General features: G+C 41.1%; 1 protein-coding gene across 2 annotated transcripts in view; it reads left to right on the top strand.

Annotated features, from left to right (window-relative positions):
- Positions 1–12,560, top strand: part of MCM3AP (minichromosome maintenance complex component 3 associated protein) — a 105,887-nt gene that overhangs the window by 75,053 nt on the left and 18,274 nt on the right. For both annotated transcript variants that reach the window (XM_089680871.1, XM_089680872.1), the window contains exons 24-26: positions 1,483–1,873; positions 4,680–4,931; positions 8,166–8,286. In XM_089680871.1, the coding sequence (XP_089536997.1) occupies positions 1,483–1,873; positions 4,680–4,931; positions 8,166–8,286 (764 nt within the window). The remainder of the gene's footprint in view (positions 1–1,482; positions 1,874–4,679; positions 4,932–8,165; positions 8,287–12,560) is intronic.

Genomic DNA, 12,560 nt, shown 5'->3' with positions numbered 1-12,560 from the left:
CTAATTCGGTCCTTTTGTTGATGTGATATTTTTGTATTAGGAAACGTGGTCGATGCACTAAACTTTTCCATTTCAAAATCCCTCTCACTATTTATTTGAAGTTTGTGCACCACCACCCATGTAGTCTGTTTTTTTAATTTTTTATGATTGACGGGAGGTATTCTGTAGGAAATAAACCTCCTGTCTAACATTCTGACGTCTGTCGTTTTTTCATTGACAACTAATGTGACTTTATATTGGTGAATGTTTCTTGATGCATTTTCTGGATTAAATGTGCAGGGACTGGTGTCAGCCCTTCCCGGGCGGCACTGGCTACACTACAGAATCACTCCACATCTTCTAATTTCTTCAGTATATGGATGAAGTGTTTTGTAGTCCATGATGAGAACTAGTAGAGCTGATTACACTTTTTTAGATAATGCAGGCAGAATGAACAGACCACAGGAGACTTATAAATTGCTGGCAGGATCAACAGGTTAGATTTTTGCACTTATTGAAAAGATATTAAAAATGTTTTTAGTGGTTACAGGCCAAAGGGGAGCAAATAAGAAAAGCTCATTGTTAGGATTGTTACATACCCTTAAAAATAAATGTGCTAGGCATTTTAGCCTTCTGCAGGTAACTATAATACCTTTGAACAGGTACAACGTGGTACCTGCCATTGTTTGTCATCCAGAAAAGAATTGGTTTCCCTACTTTAAAGGGAAACTTTAAAGGGAAACCCCACTTTTGTGAAATAGAAAAAGCAAATAAAAAATAAATATAGCATACACAATTGCAACACAAGTCATATTTTAATTGAATGTTCTTAAAAATTACTTTTCCTAATTAATCTGCAGCACTGTAATTTTCTGCAAAATGCAATATGGCTACCTCTAGGGGTTCTGTAAACAGATGGTGTACAGAATGACCCCAGATATGTCATTTCCTGCTTGTGTGATTGGCTTATTTATTTTCCAGACGTCTGCACTAAGATGCAAGTCAAATTTTGGGCATCCTCTGCAACAAAAATGGACTGTTAAAAAATGTAAAATGGCTAACAAGTTTTCTTTATGTCTATATAATGTGCTGCTGAAGTGTAGGCGTAAAAAAATGTAGCTAAAAGTGACTTTTGTATTCCTCCAGAATGTTAGGGTGTGCCCAGGATGCCACTCTTTGCCAAGCCTTGGCCATTGCAAGTTCTTCATCCAATAATGTCATTCAGCAACACTGGGCCAGAAGCTCTACTGGTCTCTGACGTTGTGGAATAAGGTTGTTTGATGGAATGCATCTATTAGTGCTGATTTAAAGAAACTCTGATATACAAATTTATGTATGAATTTATGTATTAGATCTTTTCACAGTTCAGTCATTTTCTCATAGCTATTGGTTTCTTGAATTTTCTCTGTCCATGTCCTAGTAAAATATGCATTCAATCACTGCATAGAACAGAGGTCAAATGTCATTTTTTATTAACAAACTCTCACTCTTTTATCTTTACAGGTCGCTTCTGCTGTACAGTTCTTGCTTTCCCGTGGTTCCCGTTCTCCACAGTTACATTCACTTCCATTCCGACAGTATATAGAGGATGGGGTTTATCATGCATTCAGTGATCCTTTCTATCATGACATGTCCAGCCGTCGAAAGTCCGGCCTTCCCTCTCAGGACCCTACAGCTATCATTGATTTATATAACAGCACTGTTGCCTACTTGGCAAAGGTGGTTTCATCGAGCCGACTTGTGGAATTGTCCTGGCCTGTGACAGAGTTCACATCTTCAAGAGGCAGCTTCGCCATGCCACCTATAGACTGGAACAGTCTAGAACACCTGTCTTGGCTAAAGAAAGCTGTACTTTCCTTTCAGATTCCAGAAATGGACAAGCCTCCAGAGGGAGGTGAGCACTTAAAAAGTAACTTGATTTTAGTGTTGCATGCTCGTAGCCAGCCTGGGCCATTTAGTGACACCAAACTCTGGTTAAATAAATATTTTAGTATGTATTCCTAACTCAAACAGTACCTTCAGTTGTTCTGAGAGCCCCCCCCCCCCCCAAATTGCTTGATTCCTTTTTTGTTTGCTAAAATATAAAATCAGAACTTGTGAGCTGCTAAATAATTTTAAAAATACAATATGCTGATTAGTGGATTTTCCTGCATCTCACACATACTCGTGCCAATGTGATCAATAATAAATGCCAAAATGTGCTGCGCTCCACTTGTTAACGATCTTATCAAATCATATATTCACCTATATATACACACATGTGCTCCTATTGACAATTTGTGCAATAAAAAATAAAATATATTCGCTATAAACATCCGCTATAAAAAAAGTGTCCATATGCATAGCAAAAAATGTCCATAAATACATCTTCAGAAATACGTGTTCACTTGAAATGAATTCGGTGCTTCTTAATTCACATCTTGTGTGAAATAACTTTAAAATGCATGCATCCCCAACAGTTGTGCTCTCACGTCAAAAATATGACCAAGCTGTTAAGTGAGGTCCTATAACGCTTGTGTCCCTTTAATTGGACCAAATGTGGATGGGATGGTATCCTGCTGAATGGGATCCCCCTCACTTATCAATAGGCTCTCCTCCCACGGTGGTTTGTATAAAGGAATAATCAGATCATAGTGTTCTTTCCTTGGGTAACATTTTATTAATAAAAGGTAGTGCACTCACATGATATCTGTATATAAACTGCTTTATGCAAAACTGATCCTCGAGTTCTGGCAGTGGTGAAAATCCTAAATGTACCAGCTGGTGTCAGTATGGAACCGCCGTTACGCCACCGGTCACGTGGCTTCATCAGGATGGAATGATTCATTCTCTCTGAAGCCACATGACCGGTGGCGTAATGTGTAGGGGAGGGGCTTTGACGTCACAATGCTCGATAGTTCCATACTGACATCAGCTGGTACATTTAGAATTTTCACCACTGCCAGAACTCAGGAAGATATTTTTTGCATAAAGCAGGTTTATAGACAGATATCATGTAAGTGCACTACCTTTTATTAATAAAATGTTACCTAAGGATAAAACACTATGATCGGATTATTTCTTTATACAAACCACCATGGGAGGAGAGCCTATTGACAAGTGAGGGGGATCACATTCAGCAGGATACCATCCCATCCACATTTGGTCCAGTTAAAAGGACACAAGTGTTATATGACCTCACTTAACAGTTTGGTCATATTTTTGAGGCGAGAGCACAACTGGTGGGGATGCATGCATTTTAAAGTTATTTCACACAAGAGGTGAATTATGAAGCACCAAATTCATTTCAAGTGAACACGTATTTTTGAAGAAGTACATAGACATTTTTTGCTATGCATATGGGCACTGTTTTTTATAGCGAATGTTTATAGCGAATATATTTTATTTTTTATTGCACAAATTGTCAATAGGAGCACGTGTGTGTGTGTGTGTGTGTGTGTGTGTGTGTGTGTGTGTGTATATATATATATATATAGGTGAATATATGATTTGAAGATATTGTTAACAAGTGGAGCACAGCACATTTTGGCATTTATCCTTTTTGTTTGCTGCTTTGATCTGACTTTGTTGGAGGATGGCTACATTTGTTCTCCATTGTCCCACTGTAAATAAGAACATAGCTGCCCTCTTTTGCTGGCTCCTAAAATGGACTGTGCAGTGTGCATAGAGCAGTTCACAAGAGAACAACTAATGTTCACTGCTTGTTCCAAAACCATCGGAAATGAGGGTGGAAAGAAGAGGTTTGGGAGCTTATGGAAAATGTTACAAGGAGGCTGAAAAAATGCAGTAAGAAACAATTTCATGAAAAATAGATTACAGGGCAATTAACTATTGGATACGTATGTATGATTTTTGGAGAAGGTTATAGTTTAGTCACTTTAATAACTTCTCCCTTGTGATCTCTCTGTTAGTTCCCAACACTCTAGAACCACACTTGGACTTTTTAGACTTCAATGTGTAGGTGGATGAATAAAAACTTCAAACAAGTTCAGCAACCCTAGTGAGGCAGCTCCCACAAAGCAAGGTTTCCCTTGATGGGCACCCAACAGTAGCTCACACCATAGAAATACATAAAGCAAGGACAGGCCAAATCTTTCACCTGGTTTTGTCTGGCACTCATTTCTGTATTTCTAGAGTTCTAGCAAGTGGGAACTTAAAACCATGTCAGCCTGAATGAAACTAGATGGACTTATTAAAAATTAGGCAGCTTGTGGCTGCCTGGATCTGCCCAGTTCTGTAAAGCTCTTCCCACCAACAGCCTTAAGGATCTTTTTCTCCTCTGTGACAGCAGTGTAAGGTTTCCCTCTTACTGCCCACCCCTCTAACGGGCTTGACCAGAGTCTACTCGCATGCGCCATTTGTGGGCTGAAGGAGCCTGGAATATGTGAAATGGTGCGTGGTGCTAAGCCCTTCTGCAGGTGACAGGAACAAGATGCTTTTTTGGCCAGGACTGATCCAAATAAATCACTGTCCAAATAAGACATATCGTTTTTAGAGCAAGGTAGAGGATATTTTTTTTCTTTAAAATCAGAACACATACAGAGGAAGGATGGGTTGAAAGAAAAAAAAATCAAGCCTGGAGATGAGCTTAAGATAGGCAATCTTGACTCACCAGCATCTACCTCTAATCAAAATACTGTACAGTATGTTGTAGTTGAATTTCTGACCCCCTTTTTTTTTCTTATTTCTCTTTCTTCCAGCTCCCTGGCATCTTGTGTGTTCCATGATTAGGGATTACATATCTCAGATATCCAGGTCTTCAGAAGCTTTGCCTGTATTGGACTCAGAAGTACAGATGCTTCTTGGAGGTGTTTGGAATCATTGTCTGGAAAACAGTGGAGGTGAAGGGTCAGACACTCTGAACTATGAAATCCCCTGGGATGACTTAATCGCTCTTTGCATCAATCACAAGTTGAGAGACTGGCATCCTCCTTTTAATCCACATGTTAAAGGTATTAATGTATGCACCCACATTTTCATAGAATTTAAATAGAAAGCTTTAAAATAAACAATGTTTAGCAGACTAGGATTGTGAGAGAGTAGTCGGGAGATAAGTTTATCTGTATACATTTCTACTTTACCAGATTCCGACTTGACCAATCACATGTCACAAATATCTGCAATTACAATCTTCTATGTTTTGTAGAAAGGGAAACTATCACATGTATTTATGTCTGTTTTGTGATAACTTTACTCAATCACTTAAAACATTACATCTTACCAGTTCTTAGATGTAGTGGCTGCAGTAGTTTTTAAAGAATAAGACCACCATTCATAACATGTTAAACTCATATCCAGGGTGTAATGTGTTACTTATGGAGTGGCCCCCCGCTCCCCTGTGTGACAGCAGGTTGAGGATCTTCTCTCTGCTCCTGCTGTCACAATAAAAAAAAAAATGGCCATGCCCAGCCGCATCATTTATTCACAGAGTTCTGTGAATGGGAGAACTACCACTACTGTCAGCCATTGTGGTTGACAACTTGCAGTTCTCAATGAACTACCAGGACACTGGTGGGAGAGCTCTAGTAGTTAATGGACTCTTCCTGTCATTAAAGCCTGATACTCACGATGAGAATATCAGGCAAATACTCATCCATTTTTTGGTGTTTTTTTGCATGCTAGTTTATTATCGAAAGTGAAGAGGTTGCTAAAGTTATGAAAATTCTCACAGAGAATACGACAGAATACAACTTCAGAAATGATGTAATATGTTGTATTATATTGCAATGTATTCTTTCATTTCTGAGCATGTTGCTATCCTGGGTTTTATTTTTTTATTTTTTTTATTTTTTTGATGAATACTGTACTGATTAAAAGAAAATCATGTAATCTGGTATTGTATGAAAGAAAATGTTCATGTTTGTCCCTTCAAATAATTTTGGGCGAAAGCTGTTTACTAATGATTAGGTTATCGTATGATCGCTTTCAAAGCAGTATTTTTCATCCGATTTTCTGATTTGTGTACTAGGCTTAAGTAACTGCAAACACATGTATGCACAGGATGGTTTTTAATGGTTTTAAGGTTGCACCCAGAGTTGGCACACTTTGCTGAGTTTTCTCATTAAGTAACTGCATACAGCTACACTGACAGTCTGCAGAAGCCTGAGATTGCACCTGTGATTTGCTGATTGTGAGTGCAATGCTTTATTATTATTATTATTATTATTATTATTATTATACAGTATTTATATAGCGCTAAAAGGTTTGCACAGCGCTGTACATTATAGTGGGGGACAGAACATGAGACAATACAGTAACAAAGCAAAACACGAGGGGGTCAAGGGCCCTGCTCTTTCGAGCTTACAATCTAGGAGGGAGGGGATAGTGGTACACGAGGAAGTGGCTGTGGGGGATGGAGTGGTAGGAGGAGTGGAGGAGATCAGCTGTTGGGTGAGGGCGGGGTATGCTTCTCTGAAGAGATGGGTTTTCAGGGTGCGCCTAAAGGTGAGGAGGGTAGGTGACAGTCTGATGGATTGGGGTAGTGAGTTCCAGAGGATGGGGGAAGTCCTGCAGTCGGGCGTGGGAGGTGGAGACCAGGGAGCTAGAAAGTAGGAGGTCTTGTGAGGATTCGAAGAGTACGGGTTGGGTTGTATTTGGGTATCAGGTCGGTGAGGTAGTTTGGGGCAGCGTTATGAATGGCTTTGTATGTCTGTGTTAGTAGTTTGAATTTAATGCGTTGGGCAATCGGGAGCCAGTGAAGGGAATGACAGAGGGGGGTGGCAGAAGCGGAGCGGTTGGTAAGGTGGATGAGTCTGGCCGCTGCGCTCAGGATAGACTGAAGCAGGGGATAGTCTGTGATGAGGTAGGCCGGTGAGAAGGGAGTTGCAGTAGTCCAGACGTGAGATAATAAGGGAGTGAACGAGTTGTTTAGTAGTGTCTGGGGTTAGGAACGGACGTATTTTGGAGATGTTGCGGAGGTGGAGCCTGCATGAGTTTGCCAACGATTGGACATGGGGTTGGAAGGACAGGTTTGAGTCTAGAGCAGTGGTTCTTAACCTTGTTGGAGGTACTGAACCCCACCAGTTTCATATGCGCATTCACCGAACCCTTCTTAATTGGAAAAATAAAATATGATTTTTAAAATTCAAAACATAGGTATATATTTAGGTATATATTTATAAATAGGTGCACAAAATGAACAAAACCGTTAAGAACAAAGAACAAAACCATTAAAACATGATTTTCACACAAAAACAAAAACATAATAATGAATATTTACTGCACGAATCATATGAGTCGGGTGTGGGTCTTCACCTCCGCCGAACCCGCGAGACTGACTCACCGAACCCCTGGGGTTCGATCGAACCCAGGTTAAGAACCACTGGTCTAGAGTGACACCTAGGACTTTGGCTTGCGGGGTGGGACTGATGGTGGTGGTGTTGGTCGTGATGGAGAGGGTGGGGGGAAAATCAGGAGCTCAGTTTTGGAAAGGTTCAATTTGAGGAAATGGAGCGACATCCAGTCTGATATGTCGTTCAGTAGGTGGGTGATACGGGTGGAGACTAAAGGGGTGAGGTGAGGGGTGGAGAGGTAAATTTGCGTGTCATCAGCGTAGAGGTGATAGTTGAAGCCATGGGAGTGTATCAGTTTGCCGAGGGAAGAGGTGTAGATGGAGAAGAGAAGGGGCCCGAGGACAGAGCCTTGGGGGACCCCAACAGAGAGGGGGAGGTGGCAGCATTATAGGTAAATGTAATTAGTGTAGCTACCCTAGAACTGATGCAGCCACCACATCTAAAGAATGGTAAGCTGCAATATTTTTCATATTTTTTTTTTTTTTTTTTAGGTTTAGATGCACTTTAAAAAGAATAAGTCAGGATGCATGAAACCTGTGTAGAAAGAGGCAGCAACAGTAATTTCTGAACTCATGGCATATTTATTGTATCTGAGGGAGTCCTTTTAAGTATTAGTGAAGCTAAATAACTATAGTTTCACTCCACTAGAATGTAGTATATAAACAATGGAAAAGGAGCTTCCATCGGAGCCCTATTCCACAGCTATTTGTCAGCCTCCCATTAAAATCCTACCATTTTTTCATTTCTCATACCAGAATTCTATGTCCAGGACTATAAAAATACTACTGAAGTCGACATTATTAGTCTGGGTTGTAAATGACCTTCCTGTTTTTAGAAATCAAGATACTTACCACAGTCTATCATTAATAGTTTTATTTGCCTTTTTTCCCATAGGTTCCCCGGAGGACCTTTATGTTTATTTCTTTGAAAAGGATTTGGAAAATTTCAAATTGCCAGAATCGTGGATGAATGCTTGTCACACCACAGATAAAGACATACTGGTGGCTAGTGAAAGGTGATTATTCAGAGTAATTGTTCTTGAAGCTGAACTCCAGGGAAATTAAAGCAAAAAATCTCCTGCACTGCAAGGGTTAAATGCTCATTTTTGCCTAGGGTATCTGAAAAAATACATATCCCTTTCTTCCCTCGCAGCTGGTGTCTTCTCTCTGACACATCAGGTTGTGATCTAGCCCTTAAAATGCAGGACTTCTGGTTCTGCATTGTACGTGATAGCGTCAGAGATGTCACCACTGAACAGAGCACCTTAGAGAATCTTCAGAGGAACCAGCTGAATGCACGGTGGAGGCTGGAGGAGCAAGAGATAAAGTGGGTAAAAATACTCTAGGTAAAAGCAAGCAGTCTTTGCAGTGCAGGGAAAGTAGTTTTTTGTTATTTAATTTCTCTGCAGTTCACCTTTAAAGTCAGAGTTCCCTTTTTACTGTTTTTTTTTTTTTTCCCATGTTATTTATCTTTGTCCCCTTTGCCCCTACCCACTTTTATTTATTTTTTAACTTTAATAGTTGCCATGGGTAACACACTGATTACATTTTAGTGCAGTTAATTACTTTAATACCACCGTACATCTTAAACTCCTGATACGTGTACCGATGTCTATTTGTTCAACAGAAGCCAGTCATTAGGCCTGCTTCTGTCAGTCATGCTGGAAGACCAGAATTTGATCATTGCTTGCGGTCAGTGGCTGCAAGTGCTGATCTGTGCATTCTGTCAGGGAGAGTACAAAAGAACAGCGAGAGACATCCTTGCATCAACATTGCGCTTGTTGATGCGGGGATCTGTCAGGTTTTTTTTTTTTTGTGTTCAACCCGCTGGTTGGGCAAAAAAATAAAACCTCTATACGTATGCCCAGCTTTTTAGGATCAAGCTTGTAGGTAGTTGCAGTGTACATGATCACAATGGGATGGTCACATGCTCTAGGGAGGCGGGGGTTTGGACCCCCTCATCTTTCCCCCACCAATCCTTAACTATGCCCCTTCTTGGGATCATCCCCTACTTTGCTGAACTCAGAACAATTTGTATGCCATCCCTAATTTGAATTGACTCCTGTAAAACTGGTTAACAGGCAAGGGTTTAAAGCTGGCCATTGACTGCTCAAACTCGGCTGCAGGAACTGGCCGAGATTTGAACCATGTATGGGCATGATGAATCTGCGATCAATCAACTTGGGTACAAACAGCCACTTTTTACATACGATTATTGCTAGAAGCTGCTTATAGCTTTTAGCAGTAATCACTGTGTTCTCCCGGTGGTGACCGCTTCCCCCACCCCCCTGCCGGGAGAACACAAAGGCCCTCTGGAATTGAGCAAATTTTTCAGGGTTCAAGGAAAGAAATTCATACAGTCTATGGCCAGCCTAATCGTTTAGAAGGAAACAGGTTTTTGTTAAACCCATTATGCACATTCATTAAGTATTAGGTAATCTCATATTAATGCTGCATTAAAAGCGTTATTGCTGTTAGCTTGGGAACGAAAACAGAAAATCAGGCAAATGTTGCCAATTCAGACAGTCTCTTGTGACTCCAGTGCTAATTCCAGTGCAGATATAATAACCTCCATTCCTAGAGTAACTGTTGCACATTTACTAATAATTTGCAAGGATATTTTTCCTAGTCATACAGTACAGGATACAGACACGTTAATCGTTAAAGCTGGAGTATATGCCACAACCTTCAGGACACTGGACAATTGGCAATAAAGCTGCAGGGACATCTCCCTTTTTAACACCTCTCACAACCAGCTATCATCAGTTTTTTTGCTAGTGTCCTTCAGTGATGGACCTCATCTCTCTATTGAGATAAGCTTGCCCTCCATATAGGAAGGTTTCTCTGTCTTTTTTTTTTTCTCTTTCTAGATAATTATCTTCCAAGATGATGATTCTATTGATTCACTGCTCCACAGCCTCTGTGACTCTTCATTCTTCCAGATCTGTTGACTCCTCAGCAGAGTCTTGGGGGACCATAACTGGGCCCCACCTGATAGAAGATGCAAGGCTAGCCTGTAATGTTGTATGCACTGAATCCTGCTGTGGATACTCCCCATGGCATATACTTTCCCAGGCTGTGGTGGTCTGTCAGGAGCAGAACCCTGTCTCTGAAGACCCCCTGCAGGGGTATGCCCACCGTGGATGGCAAGACTAAGATGGGGTTAATTCGGTTAATCCATTCTACTAGATTGTGACAAGTACAGGGCCATATCCATTTAAACTTTATGCCCAGGGTGCCCATAATTCCTTAGAATCCTCCTTTGGGTGTATGAAAGCCACCAACCACCTTTCTGGTGGTTATCTCAAAGATTTGTGAGTGATGAGGTTAATTTAAACTTGGTGCTTTTTCTCAAGTGAATAGGCTTTTTAGTGAATTGGAGATGTTTCAAGTCCTTTGCCATAGGTGTGGGTTGTGGTTGCTGGCTTCCGGATTCAACAACAAACTGGGCAGGTTTGTTGCCAGGTTTGGACCTGGCAACAAACATGCCCAGTTTGCTGTGAAGGCCAGGGCTCCTGGCCTTCATAGTGGATGCTCTGGTGACACTGGGATCAGTTAAGGTCTATGGCTTTCTGCCCTCTAGATTCTCCCTTGCCATTGTTGCAGAATTGAGATGGAGGGCATTGCGATTATCCTTATTGCACCAAATTGGCGCAGGAGAGCATGGTATTCTGATACCTGGCAAACACTCCGTGGGCACTTCAGGATTGTCCAGACCTCTTATCCCATAGGGCAGTGTTCCATCTTGCTTCTAGGTCAATGTCTTTAACAGCAGAGCTGTTGAATCCACGATCCTAAGGGCCTTTCGGATTCAATCATCCCCACCATGTTGAAGACCAGGAAGTTGACTTCTTGTAAAGTCTATAATCGCACTTCGAAGGCCTGTTTTGCTTGATATGTGTTGAGGAAGTTCCATCCTGTAAATTGTTCCATGGGTCGTGTTCTGTCATTCTTCCAGGCCAGTCTGAACAAACAGGTGAAAGAACAGAGCGCAAAGTTGTAAAGTCCAACTGCATAGGATCCAGTATGGAAAGTTGCTATAGTCTATAAGTGGATGGATGGCACTTAGGGCAAGCTGATCCTGGATCAGACTCTATAGTATAATTGGGATAAAAAGGAGAAAAGCCCCTCTAAATGCAGTATTCAACATAAATTAATTAAAACCCAATAATGGGCCACTCACATTTTGAAAGCAGTAAACAAGCTCATCTTTATACAGAGTAAACCAAAGAAGTCAATCTGAAACTCCATTTGCGCCGATCGTGCCTCCAAATGGCCTGGTGTAGGTGGAGAGCAGTGTAAGCGTGATGACGTCACTTGGATCCACAATGCACTTCGATGCTTTTCGAAGCAAGCACGATGCTACAACCATATGAGCTTGTTTACTACTTTTAAAATGTGAGTGGCCTGGTATTGGTTTTTAACAAATTTATGCTGGATACTGCACTTAGAGGTGCTTTTCTCCTTTTTATCCCAATCAGTCTGAACAAACATCTAGCATTGAGTATCATCAAAAGACAAATCTTGGCCATTTTGTTTCAGAGACCCTGGGCTTCTCATTTCAAAGTTAATGCCTATGTTCACTGTGTGGCTCACATGTTCGCTCCCACTCCTGTGTCCTATTAGGACCTCAGTCTGGTTCTTTCAACTTTTGCTGAAGCTGCCCTCTAGAAACTTTTAGAGGTAATACTCTCTTATGTTGCTATCACCTCTTCAAGGACAGTCTCTGGAACTATTCTGTAAGGTGTTTTTTTTTTTTTTTTTTGTGTTGCACAAGAAAAAGTTGTCTTGGGGTCTTGTTCTCTGCCTTACCCCTTTATCGGGATATTGCCCTTCCTTATGTCTTGCCATGAAATATCCTAATGACATTTCTCTCCTCTGTCTGGACATGATGCTGTCTGTGAGAGGTTGATTCCCTCTTTGTGCTTCCTGAAGGTCTCCTCTAATGGCAGTTTCAGGCATAGGGGACTACAAGCTTTCTTGAGCTGTTTGTTTTCATGGCCCTGTTGGTGTTGCTTGCTGTATTGCCCAGCCCTCATTTGGATGCCCCACTCATAATGAATATTGAGCCTGTGTCATGTACTGCACAATTAAGAAAAAGGGATTTTTGACATGTCCGTAAAATTTGTCTCCTGGAGAACAGAGCGTGACACAAGTCCCTCCCCTTTGTTCTTAAGATCGTTATATTGCTTGCAAGAAAATTGAGGCTAGCTGGGATTGAGAGGATTTATAGAGGGATATCTCTGCAGCTCCCTTTTTTTTTTTTTTTTTTTGCCAGTGTCCAGTCACC

The sequence above is a fragment of the Staurois parvus genome, unplaced genomic scaffold (genome assembly GCF_062004578.1).
Source record: "Staurois parvus isolate SC_StPar_1 unplaced genomic scaffold, SC_StPar_1.0 ptg000251l, whole genome shotgun sequence".
Classification (NCBI taxonomy): domain Eukaryota; kingdom Metazoa; phylum Chordata; class Amphibia; order Anura; family Ranidae; genus Staurois; species Staurois parvus.
Note: the sequence above shows the minus strand (reverse complement) of the source record. Positions and strands in the feature narration are given on the sequence as shown.